The sequence below is a fragment of the Hipposideros armiger genome, unplaced genomic scaffold (genome assembly GCF_001890085.2).
Source record: "Hipposideros armiger isolate ML-2016 unplaced genomic scaffold, ASM189008v1 scaffold_116, whole genome shotgun sequence".
Lineage (NCBI taxonomy): Eukaryota > Metazoa > Chordata > Mammalia > Chiroptera > Hipposideridae > Hipposideros > Hipposideros armiger.
In genome coordinates, this window is record NW_017731466.1 from 2,326,630 (window position 1) to 2,351,998 (window position 25,369).

The 25,369-nt window shown below is 36.0% G+C and overlaps 1 protein-coding gene across 4 annotated transcripts in view; it reads right to left on the minus strand.

Annotated features, from left to right (window-relative positions):
• Positions 1-247: 247 nt before the first annotated feature.
• The window catches only part of ATL2 (atlastin GTPase 2), a 56,031-nt gene continuing 30,909 nt past the window's right edge, over positions 248-25,369 (minus strand). For 2 of the 4 annotated variants that reach the window (XM_019647836.1, XM_019647838.1), the window contains exons 3-14: positions 16,922-17,056; positions 16,547-16,651; positions 13,271-13,321; positions 12,906-12,962; positions 11,399-11,491; positions 8,411-8,549; positions 7,485-7,612; positions 6,257-6,313; positions 5,259-5,330; positions 4,169-4,600; positions 2,624-2,638; positions 248-2,530 (exon numbers count right to left, since the gene is read on the minus strand). In XM_019647836.1, the coding sequence (XP_019503381.1) occupies positions 2,423-2,530; positions 2,624-2,638; positions 4,169-4,600; positions 5,259-5,330; positions 6,257-6,313; positions 7,485-7,612; positions 8,411-8,549; positions 11,399-11,491; positions 12,906-12,962; positions 13,271-13,321; positions 16,547-16,651; positions 16,922-17,056 (1,392 nt within the window). In that variant the 3' untranslated portion in view covers positions 248-2,422. The remainder of the gene's footprint in view (positions 2,531-2,623; positions 2,639-4,168; positions 4,601-5,258; positions 5,331-6,256; positions 6,314-7,484; positions 7,613-8,410; positions 8,550-11,398; positions 11,492-12,905; positions 12,963-13,270; positions 13,322-16,546; positions 16,652-16,921; positions 17,057-25,369) is intronic. The other 2 variants (XM_019647837.1, XM_019647835.1) reach the window with 1 other exon arrangement.

A 25,369-nucleotide genomic window follows, 5' to 3' on the forward strand; every position in this document is an offset into this window, starting at 1 on the left:
TATTTCAGTCAACAGTTTTGAGTTTGTCTTTAATCCCCTTTTATTGATTCTTGCTTAACAATGATGTACAGAATCTTCCAGGTGAATCCTAAGTGCTTTCTTGGAATCCTTTATAGAAGTATATCTTCTCTGGAGAAAACGCACTCTTTCCAACAAGAAATACTAAGAAATCCAATGGTCTAGATTTCACAACTTTTTAGTTAAAAAAAGAAAAGGTAAGCTGTGTCTTTAATTTCAGAAGAACTGCTATTATACAACAAACTTTTTATTTTTTCATTCATAAAAACAGTCCACAGCATTCATAAACAGGGTGGTAGAAGAAATAAAAAGACACACTTTTCAGGTGGATTTTTTTATGTTTAAGAACAGATGAGTTGGTAGCAATTTAATACAGATGGAAACAAATACAATCCATATAAAAACAGGAGTTGAAAGGGGGAGAAGAGAGATATCAACCAAAGTAAATTTAGAGCTTTCAGGCATGCAACTCAACATCTGAATTTTCTTCACTTAAAAACCAAACTAGGTGCTTTAATAGGTGTTCATAAAGAAAGCTACAAAAGTATTGCAAAACTGTTAGCCTTACATATACCACACACACAAAAAAAGAAATTAATAAATCCCCAGCTATACCTAGGCTAATCACAAGTTTTCCCTAACAAAGACAAAGAAAAATAACTTTTTACAAGCTTAGCTATACCTTAGAGCTCTCACTTGGGTGTTTCCTGCTCATGCTCTTTTCAGTATAAACAAATATGATTTATGTAATGGAATACATACTTGAAGAATTCCTTAAAAAAGAATCACAAGTTTCATTTTATATATACAACAAACTTTTAATTATGTACTGAAAATAAATTACAGGAAATAAAAACTTTAAAATGCAACAGAGGACAAAGTCACGATAAACATTCCCATTGGATTCCCTTGGGGGTGGGGGGGTGAAGATTGCAGTGCTCAAGATAAATATCACAAATATATCAAAAACTTCAAATTGTCTATGCATTCACACACTGACATGAGCCACAAACATTCCTTCACAGGGACTGTACTTATTAGCCTACCACAGAACCAGGTTTTGCCATAAACTACAAAACTTTTAATACAAAATTGTTATTTATATATTTATAATTCATATACATGCCCTATCTGTGATTTTAGAAAATAAAAACTACACACTGTACAGACACTCTTAACTCATAGCTGTAGGCAACAATTTTGGATGGAATTTCTCCCCCAATAAAATTAATGGCATATTTTATGTACATGAAGGCTAAACTGCATAATGACAGTTCAGTTTCCCAGATATGCATCTCCTTTTAGGGCAGGTTTATAAACTTTAAAAGGCAAGACAAATGTACACCTCAGGATCACTTTCTTAGCTACAAGAGTTGTCCTGTGATTTCTGTGAAGTTTCTGACACATGCATTTATGTAATACTGGTATTGAAGGCAGTAAAGCAATATATACTTTAAATGTAGTGGCTCAATAAAGGCTTCATTGTCATTCCAATCTGATTCTTGATACAGTGATTCATCACTTCTCCAAAAATTGAAATTTCAATGGGATACTGTGTTAGACTCTAAATAGATTTCTTAAAATATATCCCTGAAATATCCTTTTACATAAGACAAATTTCACTAACATTAGATTAAGTAAAAAGGAAAAAAAAAATTAAAACATGGCACAAATGTGCATAATAAACTAATGCTCCTTAGCCAATCTTCACGCCTTAGGAGCCATGAACAGAAAGCTTAAAACCAACAAACAATTTTCACACTCTGTGGCAGCCATCTGTGAAGCCAGTTATACTAAACTACTTCTACAGTTGATTGTAAACTTTGGTTTATTTTTATTTGAGTTCTCATTGTACAGCAAGCATGAAAAAAAGGGAGAGTGGAGTCCATGAGAAGATGAACTGTCAGTCTGTCTTTAATCGGGCATGATGAGACACCTGGTCAGTCAGGCCTGCTTTGATAGAGTTTGTTACAGACTGCCTTATGTTTTCCTCCATCAAATTATCACCCAGGGGCTTCAATACCTGTGGTATGAGAAATGTGCAAAACAAATAAAAACATGAGGTAAAAAAAGAGTTACATATAAAAATAGATATAAAAATTCAATTCAAAGCAATGAAGAAAATAACCAGGAATGTGGGAAATAAAAAGACACTTCTCCCAAAAAAACGTTATGATGCTACAAATAATGCAGTTAGACATTTTAAATGCAACAAAAATCACTTTCCTCTTATTCAAACCATTTACAATTCCTATAAGATGGATGTGCAATTCCATACCCTCTATGCAGCATCAAATCTGGTATGTATACAGCATTTATGCAGACCGGCCCAGTCGGTCCTGCTTATTGTCCTACATGTATAAGTGTGAACACTTCAGATAGAAAAAAAAGTTTAAAATACTGTCTAATTTTTCTTCTTGTTATTGTTGGATGACAGTCTCTGTCGCTGTGCTGATGAAAGAGCACGATGAACCATTCGACGTCTAGTAACTTCAAACAGTTTGGAAAACACCTAAAACATGGAGTGATTTGTTAGGAAAATGACTCAGAGTGCCTTGAAGTTAGAGTTTAAGACTAAGAATTTGAGACTTTGTAGGTTTCTCACCTTCCTGGGACTCCTCTGAAGCAAAAGAAAAGAGAAATGCAAAAGAATTTAGACAAAGTTTGTTGACACAGCACAGATCCTCTCTGACTAGTGATCACCTTACCTCAACTGCACTGAAAATAATTTCACACACTTAAGATTCTTCCAGTTAATTGTGTTGTAATAATGGCACTTCTAAAATCCTAGAATCAATGCTGCACAGGAGATGACTGGTTTTCAAAAGAAGACATCATACAATTATTGAAATTCATGTTGCGTGGAAAATTAGTAATGGTCCAAAATTTTGAAGTGGATAATTTTTTTTTTTAAAGTGCGGTTGTGATAGATTTTAATCCATCTTCTATTAGAAGATATCGAAGGAATATGAAGAGTATGATTTTTGAGATAAAAATTTCACAAATATCTAAACACAAGCTTACAAATCGGATCTGCATAAATAAGAGGGTTTCTCTAAAGAATATATACAAAATCCAAAGTAATATAGTGTGGGTCACTTTATAAAATAACAATGACATTTACAAGAAAAGTGAACATCCAATTAACTTTCTTCAAAAAATGGCTTACTTCATCAGTCTTTGAATTTAAAACCAAAACCAACATGGACCTACATATTCTAGATCATCAAATCAGCCCAAAGCTTCATGGGCCCAGAAATGGTATCTGAAAATGCCTATTATACTGTCCATCAGTAATAACTGTAGATTTCATCTGGTCCTTGACATGATGTTCAAGTATTTCACGATGATCATTTTAATGACAACTTTCTTAAATGGAATTTTCTGAACACAGGCAATTAATTCCAACAAACACAGCTGGCCAATATACAACATGGCTTTCCTTAGTAGATACATGTCAGGCCCGACTTTGATTTCTGGTTTGAGGTAAAAGATTATGATGTGAATTCTGGTTGAAGCAAAAGATCATGATTAAGAGAAGCTGGTTCTGTTTGTAGCAATTTGCTTTTTTTTATTTCCATAGTACAGAGGTCAAACAAAGTATTTTTGGTGTAAAAAAATCCTTCTAGGATTGTTCCTTGTAATTCATACAACAGTAAATCACTACTATCTTCACGGAAGGCAACGAAGACCTGAATACCATCTAATATTTTTCCTGGAATATAAGCATGCATCGTTTCTTGCCAATATTAGTAAGAAACTTCTTTTGCTTTTCTAAAGCACTGCACTTCCAATCTTCTTTTCCTTACCTTTGTAACTCTTTCACTGATATTTTCTTTTCTCAAAGAAAAAAATCCTTAGAGACCTGCCATGCCCACTGTCTGATCTAGTCAGACCTATGATTTAAGAATCTATCCAAAGGGTATTACAGATTTGAGCCAATCAAAGCACTCTATAGTTATGACTTTAAAGAAAAAACACTCTCCTGTTCATACTTTATATTGAGATTATACATCCAAACAAAACAGAAAACAACCTTTTGACATTCCTCATATAAAGGAAAAGTAGGTGTGCAAATACTGTGTGCGGGGGGAGAGAGAATCACAGGGATGAAATTAGGTCACTGAAAAACCAAAAGATGGATACCAACCTGTTCCCATAGTGTTTCAGCAATCTGATCAATCATTGTTCCAATTTCTCTGAACTCCCCAGAGTATTTAACATATGCCCAAGTACAAAGAGAAGTCAGTGCTAACCCCATGACAAGGTTACACAAGACGGCAATAGAGTTTAGGCCGATGAAGCCAGTCAGTCCTGAGATTATATACATAGCAAACATGACTGCAAACAGCGTGGCAGGAGTACGAGCAGCATAGAAGATATTTTTGCCATCATTGTGCTTTATAAAATTTGCATAGGTTTCTTCGATTTCAGCCTCAAGCTGGTCCTGATAACGACGGCAGAATTCATCTCCACCCATTTTTTTTACTGAACGAAACTGTTTAATCGCCACGTCCTTGAGATCCAGGTGTTTTCGCTCCAGATCTGAAGGTGCAATGTAAGGCTTGTCCCCACCACACACCTGTACAGACACGATACAGTAGGACAGATTACATGCTAGAAATAATTCTCACTCACAAGCTCCCTTCTATAGTTTTTAGTCTAAAAATGTCAAACCACCTGCATGGTTCAGTTTTAAACTTGTTCATAATACCTCACACATAATCATAACCTATTTATTTCTTATATGTTTAACTGACTCAGGCAAAATAATTTCTAAATATGACTAATACAATAAAGACAAAAAAATTACACTGCAATCTGTACCTGACTGACTTCAATGGACCCACCAATACATCATAAGAATACAAAGGGCTGCTGGCAAGAGAGTGAGTGAAAGATAACATAAAAAAGGTACTTTTGATGTTCAAGTTAGCAAACTTAGCATAGAAATTGCTACTGGCCTTGACCTAATGTTATTTACCTCAGAAGCTACTTATCACACCACTGTCAAGCATTTGCCAGAAAATATTTCAGTATGGTTTATTTAATAACTTACCACCCATGTCCTGTACTCTAACTAAGTGAATTATATTCTTAGTTTATTTCCAGCAGATGATAAAGGAAAATCAGGGAATGATGTAATATAACCGTACATAAAGAGCACAAATTAGTTCAATTATTTTAAATATAAAAATCTTCTATCTCACTCGTGTCAAATTTAAGTTTTATTTACAAACCTGTTCCATACTTTTGCAATAAATCTCTCTTGCTCCTGCTACTGCAGCAAGATTATTAGCTTCAGCTGTTGCCTAAAAAATAAAATATGTGCCAATTTTATGCAAAAAATACCTGATGAATCCATAAATTCTGATTAAAACAATAAATTAATGTTCAATGAACAAGTCCAAAAATGAACCAGAGAAAATATTACCAACTTCCAGTTCTCCTTTCCAAAGGGAGGAAATACCAGTATAAAGGATATAAAAATTGCTTCTAATAGGAATGCCTAATTTTGTTTTGCTTAGGTTTGTTAAAATGGGCTTGTAGAAAATACCACATATGCTCAGGACATTACAGAGAATTAAATAGATACCATCCTAAAACATCTCCAGATGTGAAAAATCAAGAATTATCCATATGGTTCTGTCTCTCATAATCAGTATTATGCAAGAGACATTTTTAAAACCACAAAACAGCTTATTGGGTGAGTTTTATGAGAAAATACTGTTTAATCCACTATAAACCTGAGAAATTGCCTAATGCAGTGAATCTTTAAAAATATGAACTATACTAAAATAACACTGTCTGTCCCAAAAGAACGGATATTTTTTAAACAGAAAGAAAGAACCCATAGTCACTAGAAGCAACTCTAAATCATTAATACCAAGAGAAAATAAGTCTTATTTCAAACAACATCCACTGTCAAAGACTCAGAGAACAGAAGAAGCTTGGTTCAGAGGGACCCATATTAAGCTATTTTCTGCAAATAAATTTTCCTACACTTTTCAACCAACTGAAGAAAAGGTACTGAGGATTCTTATTTCTTCTGGTGGTCTATATGTGTCTGCAACCTGTATTTACAAAAAAAATCATATAAAAAGTTTAGGACCCATTACATGTTTTGCCTTAAATATCTAAAATGTATTTGCATGCAAAGCACCACCACCCCATTTCCAGCATTTATCTCTGGATTTTCCTACTTCATAAATAAATATATATACAATGCACACACTACCTGAAGCATGGACTTTGGATGTGGCAGTTCCTCTCCTTGATAAATTTTAATGTAAGCCTAAAAATACAGAAGACTCATTATATTGGTAGGTTATGCAATTTGGCTTTACATCCCTAAAGAAAAAACAATCATTAAATATAAAAATGATTCACACTATTAGAAGGAAAGTCTAAGCTTTAAAAGTCATCCACTCTCATGCCAACAGAATTAACCCTATGCTCAACATTAAATGCCTATGTTCCTGAATAATATCCTACAGAAACTATTCTAAATATAATCCCAACTTGCATAAAAGATGCATCTCATATTTAGAAGTTATATATAAAATGCCATCTACTTTATGAAAAGAAATCTGTAATTCTCCGCTACTGCCGAGGTATCAACTAAATGTTAGAAAACATTTTAATTCAGTATTTTACTTTGACCAGCTTAAATTATATTTCAGTTTAAGGAAAAACATTACATAATTGTGGTTTAAGAGTAAAAAGGCAAGATGGGAGTTTTTAGTAAGTCCATAAAGGAACCTTTCAGCTGAACTTTCTCCTGACTCTAAATTAATTCATAACTAAACAAAGATAGAATGAAAATGATCAGATGTCTATAAATAACCAAAAACACATTCTTAGTTAACTGTATTTTCTCTTCTACCGACCTATAAGTACAATACTATGAATAAATACAACTGTCTATAAGGGTCTTGCTTTGGCAATCAAGCTATAAAGATTAGACAAGAGCAGAGGGAAAAAAATGTATGATTTTCCTTGAGTAAATGTATTAATACAATTTACATTTATACAAGTAAATGTATTAATTTACTTGAGCTCAGAAATCAGTTTTGATACTTTTAGCTGCTCTTATCAAGTCCTCAGAACACTGAAAGAAGGCTTTTGTAAGAATTCGAGATGCAGAATTTATGCTCCCAATACCTATTATTATTCACAAATGACGGAGTTGTATTACAATAACATGGTAAATGGTTCTTCTCTCCATATCAGAGCTGGAGAACAAGTAGGGTAATTCTGTAAACAAATAAAATCACTGTCTAGAAGACACAAGTTGTCTGCTAATTTTAAATATTCTTAAATATTGATACACCCAATTCAAGGCAGATAAATTATAAATTTTACTCCTTTGATTTAGATAAGAAATTTCTTGTACATATAAATGAGTTTTAAGTCAACTATATTTCTAACTTAGACAAAGTCATTTAATGTAAGAGTTTTCCTACCTTAAAGTATTCTACAAGATCTCTACAAGTGACTTTAGATCCACTTATCTCTTTTTCTACCAAATTTTCAGGGGCAAGCAACAATGGAACCAGATTTCGAAGCTCTCGTTTAAAGTCTTCATCAATATCTAGTGGACATGAAGTTAGTCAAAAGATTAGTCAAAAAAAAAAGTAAAGAAGTCCCCATTGGTTAAGAGTTCATAAAATTCTGTTTCATGAAATAAGAGTTCACAGCATCTATTACTGAAGTAGATTCATTTGAAAAACTCATCCAAACACGTCATTATCTCCTAGAAAAACATACATTCCCCCTACTCTACTACCCCTTTTCACCTTATTCCCCAAGAATTCTTTTCACTCAAATAATAAATAAAACAAATTGTGGACTACCCAAACAAATCCCACATTAAGTATTAACTAAACTACCCTTTTCAGATGGCAAATAATTCATGAAATTGTATTAAATTTTAATACTAGATTTTGTTTTTCCAGCCATACTGTAAATTTCATCAGTCCTCAAGCCTTTTACACCATGCTCTAAATAATCCAAAAACATACACAAAAAATTATACTATCACCTGTGAAAGAGAGAGGCTTACATCTGATTATATCAACAAAATAATTGGTAAAGCTTTTCAGCAGAAAGTAATCCGATGAAACACTGAAATGTTCTCAGCCTTCAGAATTTTTAAGACATGGGTGCTGAGCAACAGACCACATTATAAAACGTTAATCAATATGCTAGATGTTTGGAAAAAAACAACTGAAAACTAGAAAAACCAGAGAGCTTTACAATCACATCATTAACAATGCATCTAAATGTCCTCCAGTATAAGACATAAAATTTAAGGAACCATGTATTTTTTTAAAAAACTTTCAGCCCCTAAAAAATAGGTTCTGATTTTAGCAAGAATGGGAATTCCCACCTTTCAATCTCCCATCAAAACTAGGATTAGTTGCAACTTTAAGACCAGGATGTGGTAAAAGGAAGCAACCAAGATTTGAGAAACAATTGTGAATGTGCTTCCTTACATTCTGAAGTTCTTCATGTTGATTTTGTTTTACCTGAGGGCAGAAGGAGACAGAGTGAAGGTGCAAACAGGAGAAAAAAATTTTTTTAAAGAAAACACACACATACTCACATGCATGCACTTAACTCAAATGCTACTCCAGATAGATGTTTTTTGACAATATAAAATTTTACTAAAGACTCATTTCTGACCATTTTGTCTTAACCCAGAAAAGATGTTCATTCCCATGTTAGCTGCCAAGGATATGAAAAAATAATTAATCACAATATCTAACACCGGAATAACAAGTTGTGGTTGTGATTTACAAACCAGATAATAAATTAAGAATTTGCCTTTGAAGTACTTATAATGGCAAAGAGAAAAACAAAGTATTAAATTGCCCACAAATAAAAAGGTCAGGGGCCGGCTGAGTGGTGCGATGGTTAAGAACTGGCTTGGGACACCAGAGGGCCCCGGTTCGGATACCACATATGAGGGCCAGTGACACTGCCCACTACAGCTAAGATGCTGAACAACAGCTCAACTTGGAGCTGGGCTGCTGTGAGTCACCGGCGACGGCGTAGGCTGCAGCCCCTGTGGCAGTGGGTTGCCATGGGCTACCGCATGTAGCCAGCAGCCAGCGTGAGCGGCCAGCAGCCACAGTGAGCGGCCGTCCAGAAGCCGGCAACTGATCTGCCTCGCCCGGGAAGAGCGCAATGATGGTGCCAACTTGGGCCAGTGAAGCAACGTCCTCCACAACTAGACTGAAGAACAAATGACAGCAACTTGTCTGTTCCCCTTCCCCCAATTCCCCAGGGCTGTTCCCGTCCCCCAATTCCCCAATAAAAATCTTTAAAAAAATTAAATAAATAAAAAGGTCAGCCACTGAACAAAATAACAGTTAAAGTGAAACACTCCAGTGCAGTTCAAAGAACCTTAGAAATTTCTTAGAATTTTAGCACACACTCCAAATGATTATTTGTGCTTAAACTAGTTATTGGTGTTTGGGGAAGAGGGATTGCTATATATTTTTTGGAAGAAAATCCTAAATTTAGATTTTTAATTACTTATCCCAATACACTCTCTAAGACTCTTCTCCAAAACTATTCTAAAAACACATACGCAAGACATATACCATTCATAATCAACAAAACCTGGAAACTACCTAAGTCTCCAAGAGTAGAAAGGAAAAATTGTCTACTCATACAATGGAATACTGCATAGCAATGAGAATAAACAAAAACTACATGCAACAATACAGATTAATCTCAGAAACATAATATTGGGCAAAGAAGCTAGACACAAATAAATCCTGTGATTTCTTTCATAAAAAATACAAAAACAAACAAAGCCTGTTAGAGTTCAGGACAGTAGCAGAGGGTTTATGGGGTGGGGTCAGTGGATGGAGGGTCGTGTTTCTGGGTGCTGGTTACATGGCTATGTTTAATTTGTACAAATTCATCAAGTGGCACACATGATTTGAGCACTTTTCTGTATCACTTCAATAAGGCATTAAAAAAGCTTATCTTTGCCGTACATAATTCTGAATTTAGTTAGTATGCCTGATGTGCTTTGTGCTAATTTCTTCTAAAGAAACCAGAGGAAACTCTTGATGAGTAAAATTCTCTCTGACAGCAGGGTCTAGAAATGCCTTTCAAATAATCCAAGAATGAGGAATTGGTTTTAATCTTATTTTAGGAATAATAACATTATATTGTACCCCAAGTCTTTGAACGTGGTTGAGAAACTAAATGCATCATCTTACTTATGCACCAAGGGACTTTTATGTATCTTTTGTGTATGTGAGTGGATGGGTAGTAACTGAGTTCTCCCCAAGTACTTCCATGGGAGGGTGCCTTTGGGAATGCAGGATCATGTTGGTAAGGTTATTTCTCAGGAATGTCTGGTGTGGCATACTGCATATGACTGGAGTCTAGATATATGGGTTCTAGTCCCAGTTATCAATAATTAGGTAAGTACCAAAACTCAAGTCACTTTTCTTGGTTCCAGTTTCATTATATGCACATAAAAGAAGACTGAACTAGATGATATTTAAGATCCCTTTTCTACTCTATATGCTGTCATTCTATGAGATAGTATTCTTTGGAGAGAGGGTCTCACATCATCCAATGCATGCATACTATATCCAGGCTCTCCCAAATGTTCAGAAGCTCAGCTGGGCGAGAATGAGACATGCATGCAATCTACATAGGTCCAAAAGGTTAGTCTCCTCCAAACTTTTTTTTTTTTTTTTAAGCTGAGCCATCCTGTCACCTGTTGGCAGCTCAGCAGCTGCTCAGCTTGGGGCGGGAATCGAACCGCTGTTGCTCAGATCTCAAACTCTTGAGCGAGCTCATAACCAACTGAGCCACTCGGCCGGCCCTTCCTCCAAACTTTTATCCTTTGAATATTGATTTACTGAGGTGGGCAGTTGACACTAGAGCTGCGGTTCTCAACCTTCCTAATGCCATGATCCCCTTAATACAGTTCCTCATGTTGTGGTGACCCCCAAACATAAAATTATTTTCGTTGCTACTCTATAACTGTAATTTTGCTACTGTTATGAATCATAATGTAAATATATTTTTGTTTTCCGATGGTCTTAGGCGACCCCTGTGAAAGGGTCGTTTGACCCCCAAAGGGGTCGCGACCCACAGGTTGAGAACCGCTGCTCTAGAGAGAAATATCTGTCCCTTCATTGCTATTTGAGGGCATTATCCTCTTTGGCAGGAGTGCTACCAAAGTACTTTTCATCAATTATGTATGGAGTCATTTGGGCTACTTGGGATACTCAGTTTATTCCAATGACACTTAGAGATTGGTAGTCTGTGCAGCAGTCCAGGCAGCCCATTCCTTTACCTGGCTTGACGCTTATGCTTTCCTCTCTAAGAAATGGGGGCTTACCTGCAATCTCTTTTCAAGGAATTGTTTTCCACCTTCCAAACCATATGCATGTTCATAAGGATAACTCCAATCTCGAATCAAAAACATTAATGTCTATACAAAGAAAAAAAAAATAATTTCTTACAAAATTTTATAAAAAATCACTACTTTAACAATTAAAGCCTCCCTTACCCCCCCTAAACAATCTTTATCAAAAGATACAGTAACAAAATGGTCAATATTGCTCATAGCTATATCAAGGGCCTACCTAAACCAACACTTCCAGCCCCTATACCAAGCAATTGCCTCCATTTGCAAACCTCATGATGTATCAAGAGCCATCATAAGATATAATACAGGATTTTTTTAATGAACAAAAGGCATATCAGGGCATACAGATCATAATTTTAAGTCAAAATTGTATAACTAGAAGACCAACTAACCTAATTTTCACAGAATTTTTTTGTTCATATATCCTTACGTTTCTCAACCTCAGGACTGTTGACATTTTGAGCCAGATATTTCTTACTTATGCAAGGCTGTCCTATGCACTGTTGGGTGCCGAAGCGCACTTCTGGCATCTATGCACTAGATGCCAGTAGCATTAACCTCCCCCCACCCCCAAAACTGTGACAGCCAAAAATGTCTGCAGACATTGGCAAATGTCCTCTTAGTGGCAGAATTATCCCAGTTCAGAAAAACTAAAATAGGCCAAGCAGAATAAATTTCATCCTTATACACAAAAACGAAGCCATAGCCTGCCCAAATCTTTGAGCCAGACTCGACTGAGGCAGAATCAATGCAAACCCACTAACCAAGAATCACCAGCAATGCTATCACCCAGGGAAGACTGCACACTGACTAGCAAGCAGGATGGAGTCCTCGCCTACCGTAACACAACTGACCAAACAGCACTCATGGCAACAGATACATTAGCTTTGTTTTTTTAATCTGTCATGAAAGGACTCCAAGAAGCAAGCAAAGCTTCCAAAGTAACTCCACCCAGGTTAATTTCTGACTTTATATTCTATACATAGCATTTAAAAGGAATAAAAAACATGGGGATAGAGGGGCTAGAGGAGGAGGAGAGATATAATAAATTCTGGAGCTTTCTATATGAAACCAAAATAAAAAATAACAGGACTAACCTCAACTTGTAATATACCGTTAAAAAGCTATATTTTAAAGTAACTTATCATGTTAAAAAAAATTTAAATGACTGTCATGTTTTGGAATTAAATAACATCTAATTAAGAGAAACATTATTAACCTCTTAATCTAAGTAAAAGTATTAAGAATCAATACATATTCATTTGTTCTATTTCCTATCCTGTTAGCCTATTACTGATAAGTTGGTGATGACATTACCATAAATTAGTATCAACTAAATTAGTATTCAGCTAATTTCACTGAATCTGTTGCTAAAAATGATTTTATTGTAATATCCTCATGTCTTCAGTTACAAGATGAGGTGGCTTGACAACTTTTCAGGGGTAAATTTTTTTAAAACGATAAAATATTTATTTACCTGAAATGGTTTCTGGTAGATTTCTTCCATTGCAAGTCTGCCATACTCTGTAAATAACTATTAAATCAAGTTATTTAAAATAATGTTCCCAAAGAGATTAAAAGACATCTGTAAAGCTGTTCCATATCAGACTACTAGATGTCAGAGCCTTCAAAATCATTTGAAAGGCAAGGATTAAATTTTCTAACTGACTGGGTATACATTAAAATTTAATTAAGAAGTTTAATAAAAAGTTAAGTTGTACATCAGTTTAAAATCATATACTATTCAATCTAATAATACTATAGGTTTCTAAGTATAAAGTCACAGTAAAGTGGGAATTAAATTTTCAATATTTTGGCATACATTCTTTGAGACATACATACTTGTAAGTGTTGAAGATCATCTTCTTGAATATTCTGAGACAAATTATATACCTGTTAAAACAAAATGTCAAAAACCAGAAATTTTTATTAGCGTTTTATTTTAAATACTCAGCTGTGTATAACTTTACTTGTGGAAATACAGGCTATTTTATACCTCAGCACAAATGAATTACTTAGCCGCTATCTTAACCAATGGCACATCAAAAGGATATTTTTTTCCCCCTAACCGTCAGGCTAAAACATTAAGAGGTAAACTGTAAAAATCATGAATACATGCATATGGAGTCTAAAAAGTGGCAGACATTAAGAAAAAAAGTGTGTTATGAGTAAGTTTCTTTTTCTCCTTCTCAAAGTTACTTTAATGTTATTAAATGGTCATTTTTTTAAAAAAACCTGAAGTTTCCACAATTACTTTCTAAGTCAATGAATGTGAGGAGCATAGTTTTAAAAGATAAATTCCTCCCTGATACAATCACAGTATATACCAGGGGTGCCAAAAAAATGTATACACATGACTTGTATTCATCTTTTGTTATCAGTATGTATTATTACAATTTTAATAGTTTTTTTCTTTCTTAAAATGTGTATACATTTTTTTGGCACCCGCTATAGTTTAGTTATTCAGTGGTTGTCTCGACTACCATCAATTCTAATATGGTTCTCTTTTTAGTTAAGTAAACCCATCAGTCTAAATCAGCAGTTCTCAACCTGTGGGTCGCGACCCCTTTGGGGGTCAAACGACCCTTTCACAGGGGTCACCTAAGACCATCGGAAAACAAAAAGATATTTACATTACGATTAATAACAGTAGCAAAATTACAGTTATAGAGCAGCAACGAAAATAATTTTATGGTTGGGGGTCACCACAACATGAGGAACTGTATTAAGGGGTCGCGGCATTAGGAAGGTTGAGAACCGCTGTAAATACCGTAATTTAACAAGAAAATTTTACCGGCCTGTGGTAATTGAAAAAAATAACAGTAGGTGGCACTCTTGCCCTTTCTAGAATTTTAAAGGAAGCTTTCCAAGGCAGTAGACCAGAGCTGATAATGTAAGGTCTAAGTACTCTCAAGGAAGGAAAATTGGAGGAAAGATTCACTGGGTCCAGTTCTTCTGACTCAGGTCTTCAAAAGGTGACCTAAGCCACCACAGAAAAAAATGGGTTTCCACATATGTCACCTCTGCTAAGAAATAACTTAAGTCTAAGAAAATAGGGTTATTCCAAAGATAGAACAATTTGTTCTAATAGCAAATAAGTGTTAAGCTAGCTGAATGACTAGGTCAAGAATATAAACAGCCAATATAGGTCAGCAAAATTAAAATTATATTCTCAGCTGACTAACTCTAAACAGAGTACTTAAAAAGTAATTAATGAGTGAAGTGATTAAACTCTAGATTTAAACTTAAAACCTGAAAGTATGACCAACCTATTTTTACCCACATGGGCCCTTGTTTTTAGAAGAGGTCCAGATCCTTTCACTGTCAAGTCCAGATTGCAAACAGCAATCAGAGAAGAGGATGTGTTTATTTAGACCATTAGCAGTGCTTAATATACTGTGTTGTGCTAACAGATGCTCAATAATTATTTGTTGAAAAAAATAAATTACAAGACAATCAATTTGTCCTTGATCTATATCAGCCAGATAGCTTATGTAAGGAAGCTGTAAAAAATTTGGCATCAAAGATCAGGAAGAAAGAAATTAAATAAACAAACAAATAAATATTTTTTGGATTATTTATAGTTTACCAAGTACTTTCTTATGCATTATCTCATTTAGAGCACCTATCTGACTGCACACAACCACTACACGTAAGAAAGGCAAGACAGGTGAAACCCTCATTTTACAGAGAAGAAAGTAGCTGAGTGGCCTTAACTGGTTGTCCAAAACCAGGCCTCCTACTATCATAAAGTTGAATAACAAAAGAACACCAAGGTACGAGTTTTAGGACAGAGAGCTCCCACATTATAATTTAAAGCAAGCCACAGAGCTGTAATAGCTAATCTGAAGGGCTACAATGTGATGATATAAACACAAAGATGTGGCTTCTGCTTGCCTTGAGAGCAGCAGTTCTGCCACCTTGTTAAGATCAGAGAAAAAGATGTAGAACAAAATGGAAAAAAGAGACTTTGAGAGTCTCCAATCACATTACTTAGTTGATAGTGACAGATATCCCAGCCCTACAATAAACAGAAGCCAGGCTGAAAAGTACTCCCCTTTTACCTCATAATATCCCAAACTTCTTTCCACTCTGACAGCTAGATATTTCAAATTGAGAAAGGATGGGAATGGAACTTAACCGAGACTGGTCATATGTTCCAGGAATTACTGGAAAACATTACAAAACTTCCAAGACACCTTGACAGTATCACTTATAATCTACCACGGAGAAGAAACACTTCTTATGTTAGGAGGAGCACACACTTTTTTTACATTTGCAAATATACTTCTGGATACATCATCATGAGCTGGGCCTAACCATCATACTTCAATAATTCAATTTTCATCCAGAAGTATTAACCACAGATAATCTCAGGAAAGAGAAAGTAAAGACATTTACAAAATGAAATGTGTTTTAATTCAGTAAAATTATCTAAATTATACAGAAAAGAGATGGCCTGAAGAGAGTAGAACTTGATTGAACACCAGACACAATTAGATAAGGTATAAAGTAAGTGGAAAATAGAAAGGAGTTTACCCTTTTCTAAATGAAACAGGTGCTATAAGTCCTTAGTTTATTATAAAAAATATCACTTAGGTTTCCTATGTTAAATATGAATTGATTCTTAATTCTTAATTCTTATAAATTCATATTTAACTTAACTCTACCTCCATTAATTCAAATAATCAAATATTAGTTGTCATCCACATCAAGTAGAAAACTAATCACTTGGCTTTGTTTGTTTTGTTGGTTGGTTGGTTTAGCCAAAAATAAAGATATATTCTACCCCTTACTGTAACCAACCATATGACTAAATTCAATTAAGGGTAACAAGCAAGGATAATGTGGGTTTTTTTAAAAAAAAAAGAGCATTAGATGCTATGATGAAAAACCAAAGGGACTGGCTATTGGTTTACTGCTTCCTTGGTAAGCACTCAAAGTATGAAATTTCACACTGTAAGCCAGAACAACAAGCATGAAATGTAAATGACCAATAAGAAATGTAAACAGCTCTAATTTTATCCTTTTCCTCCTTCAATCAAAAGGCATTCTGAGAAACAACAAAGGTGTTAGGTTTATCTATACTCATCATACCACAACTGTCTCATATCTCACCTGGACAGAGCTAGTCATGGTGCTGAGCGCAAACACCGTTGCACAGTCTTTGATAGTTGACTGGCTATCAAAGGCACCCTGGGTATCCATTAGTAGCACAGCCACCTAGGAATAAAAGTTTAAAATACTTAGTAAAATATTCACCAATAGTGATGAAAAAAAATCAAATATAAAATGATAAATGCCAAAATCAGTAATTAACTCATAAAAAGTATTCTAAGTCCAATATCGCAAACATTTTAACATAATAATACATATGTTAAAGTTATCAGATATTTAATAGTTCTATGTTGTTTTGATTTTCAGTATCAGAAAATAGCTCAAGAAAGAATATGGGAGAAAAACATAGTGAAAAAAGTACAAAGAGACTTTTACTTTTGTTCCATTAGGTCTGTCGATCACAAATACTTCATTCCAGACTTGTATGCCTGTTGTTTCTCTTTCACAGCCACCTCGCCATGTGAAGCCAGTCAACGGTTCATTGTTTCCACCAATCCAACTTTGAGTATCCTGTTAAAGTAAAGCATAAAAGTAAAACAAAACACAAATAATTATGAACTAAAAAAAAAAAAGGAAGACATCACCCATTCTTTATTTTACAGATGTGGAAGGTAAGTGGAGCGAGATAAAATACACTGTAACATTACACAATTACAAAAACAGTTCCAAATCCCATCTGAGGTGGTTTGTCTTAGATGTGGTCTCCTCCACGGAACTGAACTTCTCGAATCTGCTCATATTTTCACTCTCTATACTTCTAGATATGCTTCCACTATACCCAATTTTGGAAAGATTTCCTATAATGTTTTAAAATCATAAAAAATTGGTACCATCTATTTTGACATCTCTTATACAGATAAGCAAAACTAAGTTCCAAACAGAATGGCTGTCAAAAACAACACTGTTCTTTTAGAATAGCTTATACTACACTAAAATGTGTTCACACTGTCTTAATTTTCTCTTTAAAAAATATCGACTTTAAAAATAACCACAAGACTTGTTTGGAATCTGATTCAAACAATCCAACTGTAAAGAAGTCTTTTTCAAAACCAAAAGGGAAATCTGAACCCAAGGGTGGGTATATCAGATGCTGTTAAATCAGGATAAAGTTGATTGTTGGTATGATAATGGTATTGTTGTTGTGTTAAAAATAATAATGAGTCCTAATCTGTTACATACACAAGTATTTATAGTGAAAGGATATGCCTGGCATTTGCTTTAAAATATTCTGGTGGGGGGAGAAGGGGGAATAAAAGCAGGGGAGAAAACAGATACAACAAGATGTTGACAGGTACACTGGGGTTCATTATACTACGCTATTTTGGGATATGTTTAAAATTTTCGGTAATAAAATGTTTTAACTAAAACCACAAGGCTACATCGTTACAATTAAATACTGTTAAATAATATAAAAGTTAATATACCATAAGGTAATATATCTAGAAAATTAAATCTGGGACATAATAAATGAGCAACTGACAAATATCAAGATCCCTATACTTCAGTATACTTAAAGCCCACATACCCTTTACTCAAAGTACTCCATAGGAAAAATTCCTTTGTTTCAGAAATACATCTAATAAGCTTGGATGTACAGTCCAACACAGACAACAAAGCTCAAATGAGGGGTGGAAAAAAAAGTGTTGGGGTAGGCTCAGTGAGGGATGAAGCAATTTATGAAAAGCAGATACAAGGGAGAAAAAAGTGTTGTCCAGACCATCGCCTAATGTGAAGATCAGCTTTATACTTCAAACCATCTATTATAATTATTATTCCACAAAACTGCCATCCCCAGGGGGTTACCAATCCTATCAATTACAAAATTCTCCTGGATGCTCTTCGAAGGCCCTCATCTCTCTGTTGGTCAGAAGGCTGACACATGGCACAACTCCATTCACACTATATACTATGGACTTGTGCTTCAGTAGGCAGCCTTCATAGGATCAGAAAAGCAATGGTACCCCCTAGATATGCCCAACAGTGGTCCTGCCTCTGAACTATATTTTAAATGCTCCACAAAGAGCCCTCCAACCCTCCCTTCCTAGTCACTTAATTTTCTCCACAAGAAATGGAATCATGCCACTCGGCCGGCCCCAGTAAACTCCATCTTTATGTACCAAATTGCTCCTACAAAAGTGTCTTGCTCTCACATGTGGCATTTCATTCCCCAACAATGTCAAAGTCGTATTTAATGAACTGATTATTTTTAAACGGTCCAACCTACACAAATAATTTTTTAAAACCCACCCTGTTAATCTGTTTTTATTCTACATTTTACATACTTATCTTGTTTCTCTATCTCCCATAATTTCCATGAAGAAGGAAGTTTTGTTGTGTTTTGCTTTTTACTCAGAACACAGAATAGTGCCTGGCTCATACTAGGCATTCAAAATATTTGTTCATTAAATGAAACCTTTAAATTTCATTATTAAGCGTCACTGTGTTCCCTTTTGAGCATAGGTAAGAGAAATGGAAACAATAAGATCCTTTTTATTATTCCTAGAAATAACACAATTGGACAGACAAGACAGAAAAAATAAATTTTTTAAAGTATAGATGACTGAAATCATAGGCTAGAATGTTTGTTGACCTTACCCTCTCCAAAAGAAACTTTAAAAAGAATTGGTATCTCATTTTTTTAAATCTTATATCATCTCTTATTTACCCTGTAAGGGAAATGTTTAAAAAACACTAAATTGATTAGTCAATTAAAGGATGAAAAGGTAAACCAGAGACGCTACCTAATCAAAACTAGTAAGTTTTGATGTTTCAAAACTTGAAGAAGTCTGCTATTTCTCTAACATAATGAATACTGATTAACTTTCATAAAATATATTCACATTCATTCAACAAATATTTATTGAAGACCTACTATGTGCCGGTCACTGTTCTAGGGTCTAAGGACACAGCAGAGAATAAGAACAAACATTCTTGCCCTCAAGGAGCATTCTAGTGAATTCCAGAAGCAGCCTCACTGTAACAGATACTATTTGCTGTCTAAGTTACTAAAAGCAAGCCTAGAACTTGAAAAACAGTAATCTGGTAGCATTTACTAATGTGGGGACCAAAAAAAGGCCTTAAAACTTGACATTCAAAAATGACCTTATTTCTCAAGTAAAATAAAAAGGGAAAGAGAAGATTCTTATAGATCTCAATTACAAAAGGCAACCTGATAAAACCTGAAATTTAAATGTAGCCAAATACTATAGTGAATAAATATAAGCTTACTAATGCAATATAATTACCAACAATAAATAACCCCTACCTACTCTGAATAATAAGAAATAAATTCTTATTTCACCAAAGGAAAGATAACATTCCCTAGAAACAAAGCGAAACAAGAGCTAGATACACTTGAAACGCAGAGCTGGTGGTCCAGCCAGGTGTCCGTGTTATCAAAGCACACGGAGCTCCCTGCTTGCAGGCCTACTGACTCCAACAATGGGCCAGCTAGAAAGAAGAATAAAGGCCCATCAGGAAGCCATAATAACTCGTCACAGCTAGGAGGAAAAGAAGAAAAAGTATGAAATTAAAGATCAAAACAACACTATAAGAGATCCTCCATAGTTCTGACGCATTCCCCACAAAAGCACCACAGATGAAACTCAGCCTGTATAAAACTAGTACCTAATTCAGGAGGCAGATTATTAACCTTCAACACCCAAATTCATGGATAAAATGAGTACTATACACATTCTGACCACCAAGCAGAATGTAGTGTTTTCATCTGAATATGTATATACTCTGCAAGTCCTAGAAGAAATTAAGAAACATTAGACTCTTACAAACAGTTTAAGGGGTGGCCGGTTGGCTCAGGTAGTTATAGCACGGGATCATAAAACCAAGGTTGCCAGTTTGCTTCCCACACGGGCCAGTGAGCTGCGCCCTCCACAACTAGACTGAAAACAACAACTTGAGTTGATGGGTCCTGGAAAAAACATACTGTTCCCCCAATAAAGTTTAAAAAAAAAAAGAACAGTTTAAAACTGCCTAACATCTTACAAATCCCCTGTTCAACTCCTCATTTTGGGGCTAGACAAATAGATGTCTAACATAACTAACCCAAGTCACAAACTCAAACAAAGGACAACTCCATCAAATTAGGTATACACTAAAAAAGAATAATTTTTTTTAAGTTTGTTTAAAAGGTGTCCTTGACTTGAAGACATTAACTAAGTGAAATAAGCCAGACACAAAACAACAAATATTGTATGATTCTACTTATATGAGATATTTAAAATAGTCAAACTCAGAGAGACAGAAACGGTGGTTATCAGGTGCTGAGGGAAGGAGGAATGGGGAGTTTAATGGGTACAGAGTTTCAGTTTGGAAAGATGGAAAAGTTCTGGAACAGACTGGGGATGATGGTTGCACAATAATATGAATGTACTTAATGCCACTAAACTATACACTTAAAAATGGATAAAATGGTAAATTTTGTTATGCATTTTTTTAACCACAATTATTTTCAAAAAGTGTAGCTAAGAGCTACCAGAACAGAAAGGAGAAATACTTCTAGTATTTGTCTTTTTCCAACTGACTTATTTCACTTAACATAATAGTCTCTAAGTCCATCCATATCATCCCAAATGGTACGATTTCATTCTTCTTTATAGCAGAGTAATACTCCATTGTATAAATGTACCACAGTTTCTTAATCCAGTCATCTACCAATGGGCATACCATATGATTTCACTTATATGTGGAATCTAAAAAACTGAATGAACGAGGAAAGTAAACAGAAGTGGTCTCAGAGATATAGAGGAACAACTGATGGCTGTTAGTTGGGAGGGGGTCGGGATGAGGGAGAAGGGGAAGGGGTTAGACAGCATAAAGTCATAACTACAATATTGCCACAGGGACATGAAAACAGTTCGAGGAATATAATAATGTTGTAAATATTTTGTAGGGTGCCAGGTGGTCACATGTCTTGCTAGGGAGACCGCATCATGGATGGAGAAGAGGCTTGATCACTGCACTGTACACCTGAAGCTGATGTTGTATAATATTATATGTCAACTATAAGTGAATATATATATATATATATAGTCATGGGACGTGGAGTATAGTGTGGGAGTAGAGTCAAGGGAATTGTAATAGATATGTATGATATTGGGGGGAAGTGGGGCGGCGGATTGGGAGAGGGGGGTTGTCACTTCAAGGGGTAAGAAGTATAACTATTGCACTGTGTTGTACAGCTGAAACTAATTCTAAAAGAAATGTGTATTTCATAATAAAAAATAAAAAATAAAAGAAATATTTCTAGTGATTTAAATAAAGGTTTGACGTGGAGATGTGACTTTATCATCTTCTACTGGACACTACAGTTTCAACTATCCCATGTGAACATCCAAGAAGTAATCACTTCCTTCCTCACAGCAAGAAAAAAGCTGAACAAACTGAAAATGAATGACTTCTCTTTCTTACTTCAGAAACTGAGGTTACAACACAAATTGTCACCCCCAAATCTGGAGACGTGAGCAAATACAAAGAATCACAAGCTGAGGTCGGTTTACCAGTAACAGAAGCTTATGGGCCAACTGTTAAGGACACTTAAATAGTAAACTGGACAAATTGCTGGAAGCTGAGAATAGACCAGCATGATAGTTAAGGACTCCTGTGGAGGCTCTATCTTAGAAGGCCCCCACTTTCCTTGGTTTAACCTCTAGAAGCTCCCTAAGGTTCTCAAGGTAAAGATATGAGAAAACTTCTCTCAGAACTCTGGCAGGGATGGGCAACAGTAACCAGTTTTAAATACACCCAAGAGGGGAAAAGAACCACTTTGAATTACTTACACCCAGAACAGTCCCCATAACAAAGGCCTTCCCTCCAAGGCAAACTACCTTTCCAGAGCCTTATCCAACCCTAGGGAAGGGTAATTCACCAGCTCCAGCCCCCTCTAGCCTTCCTGTCTCTGTAAGGGGAGAAAAGAAAAGTTAAGAAACACTTCTGAAGGTCACTGCCCAGGGACTTAGAACCACTTAAAAAACTGAGACTTGGGCCGGCCGAGTGGCTCAGCTGGTTAAGAGCTCACTTGGGAGCACCAGCTCTGAGCAGCAGGGCCCCGGTTCGGATCCCACATTGAGGGCCAGTGACGCTCGTCCTCTACAAGCTAAGATGATGAACAACAGCTCAACCTGGAGCTGGGCTGCTGTGAGGTGCTGGCGACGGCGTAGGCTGCCGGGGCTGCAGTGGGCTGCCATGAGCTACGCAAGTGGCTGGCAGCCAGCATGAGTGGCTGGCAGCCGGTGTGAGCTGCTGTGAGCTGCTATGAGCAGCCGACCAATGACTAGTGACCGACTGCTTCAGCCGGGAAGAGCGCAATGATCATACATGGGCCAGTGAAGCAGCGTCCTCGACAACTAGACTGAAGAACAAACACAGCAATTTGTCTACCTGTCTGTTCCCCTCCCCCCAAACCCCAATAAAAATCTTAAAAAAAAAAACTGACACTTAACCATAAAATAATGCTTCCCCTCCACCACACCTTACAGCCATATGAACAGGGATCCAATATGACGACGGTGTATTACAACTGAGAAAGCTGCAAGACACAGATGCTATTTAAGAATTCTTAAGGAAACCCAAAGATAATGAGGAATGAGAGGAAACTGAAGTTTCTGGGACCTACGTCTACAGAAAACATTAACACAACTCAACTCCTAGCTAGTTTAACACAAAACCTCACACTAAAAGTCTAATTCTTTAGCTCCTATTAACTGATCGTTTGTGTCTGGCTTTCAAAACAACAAAATGACAAACCATGCCAAGAAGCAGAAAAAAACCAGACTGATGAGACAAAGCAAGCATCAGAAGCAGGCTCTGATGACACACAGATTTTGGAATATAAGATAGTAATTTTAGGGCCAGCCGAGTGGCGTGATGGTTAAGAACTGGCTTGGGACGCCAGAGGGCCCCAGTTCGGATCCCACATATGAGGGCCAGTGACACTGCCCTCTACAGCTAAGATGCTGAACAACAGCTCAACCTGGAGCTGGGCTGCCGTGAGTCACCGGCGACGGCATAGGCTGCAGCCCCTGCTGCAGTGGGTTGCCATGGGCTACCGTGTGTAGCCAGCAGCCGCCGTGAGTGGCCGTCCAGAAGCCGGCAACTGATCTGCCTCGCCCGGGAAGAGCGCAATGATGGTGCCAACTTGGGCCAGTGAAGCAACATCCTCCATAACTAGACTGAAGAACAAAATGACAGCAACTTGTCTGTTCCCCTTCCCCCAATTCCCCAGCACTGTTCCGATCCCCCCAACTCCCCAATAAAAAAGTCTTTAAAGAAAAAAAGAAAAGATAGTCATTTTAAAATAACTAGGAATATGTTCAGGGCTCTATGAAAAAAGTAGACAACATGTAAAAATAGGTAATGCAAGCAGACAGATGGAAACTAAGAAATAATCAAAAGAAAATGCTAGATATCAAAAACACAGTAATAGGAATTAAAAATACCTTTGATACATTTATCCACAGGCTGGACACACCCAAGAAAGAAACAGTGAACTTGAGGCTGTGTCAATGAAAACTTCCCAAAATAAAATGCACTGAGAAAAAAGGATAAGAATAATAGAACAGGCCACCGAAGAGCTGGGACAATTACAAAAGGTACATATAGGTGTTAATAGAAATATCAGAAGGAGAAAAGAGAAAGGAGTAAAAGAAACATCAGGAGTAATAATGGCTGAGAATTTTCTAAAATTAATGACAGGTACCAAACAACAGATCCAAGGTCACAGAATACCAAACAGGACAAATACCAGAATATCTACGCCAGGGATTATCAGTATAGCTGCAAAATTAACAAAGACAAAAAGGAAATCCTGAAAGAAGCCAGAGACAAAAAAACACTTTACCTATAAAAGAACAAGGATAAGAATTACTTCGGACTTATCAGAAACCACACAAATAGAAAGAGAGTGGAGTGAAATATTTAAAGTGCTGAAAGAAAAAAGCCACCAACCTAAAATTCTATATCCTGTGTCATTATCCTACAAAAGTGAAGGAGAAAAAAAGACTTCTTCTTCAAAGAGAAAGAAAATAATACAGGCCAGAAACTCAGATACACACATACACACACACACACACACACACACACACACACACACACACACACATACACCACACACACACACACAAAATGAGTGTCAGAGAAGGACTAGAAGGTAAAATAAAACCTTTTATTCTTCTGTATTCTTAATTGATCTAATAGACAACTGTGTGCTCAAAATACAAACAGCAACAATGTATTGGGTGATTATGGTCTATAGACAGGGGAAATGAATGGCAGCAATGTTACAAGGTTCAGGAAGGATGCACTGGGAATACTCTGTCATAAGGTACCTTGCTCTAGTATTTTAGAATAGAATTATTCAAAAGTAAACTTAGATTAGTTGTAACTGTATATTTCAAACCCCAGGCAACCACTAAACAACTTTTAAAGAAGTATAATGGATATATTCAGAGAGGATTAGAAAAATGGAATCATATAAAATGCTCAATTAAAGCTACACAAGGCAAAAAAAAAAGGGAACAAGATTTAAAAAAAAAACAACAAAGAACAAGTACAACAAAATAGTTGCAAATGTGGGAGAATATTAATCCAACTATATCAATAATCACTTTAAATGTGCATGACCTAAATAAACCAATTAAAAGACTGTCACAGTGGGTTTTAAAAAAAAAGACCCAACTATTTGTTGTCCACAAAAAAAGTTTACATAAAAACACATGGGTCAACGGCCGGCTGAGTGGCTCAGTTGGTTAAGAGCTCGCTCAAGAGTTTGAGCTCTGAGCAACAGCGGTTCGAGTCCAGCCCGAGCTG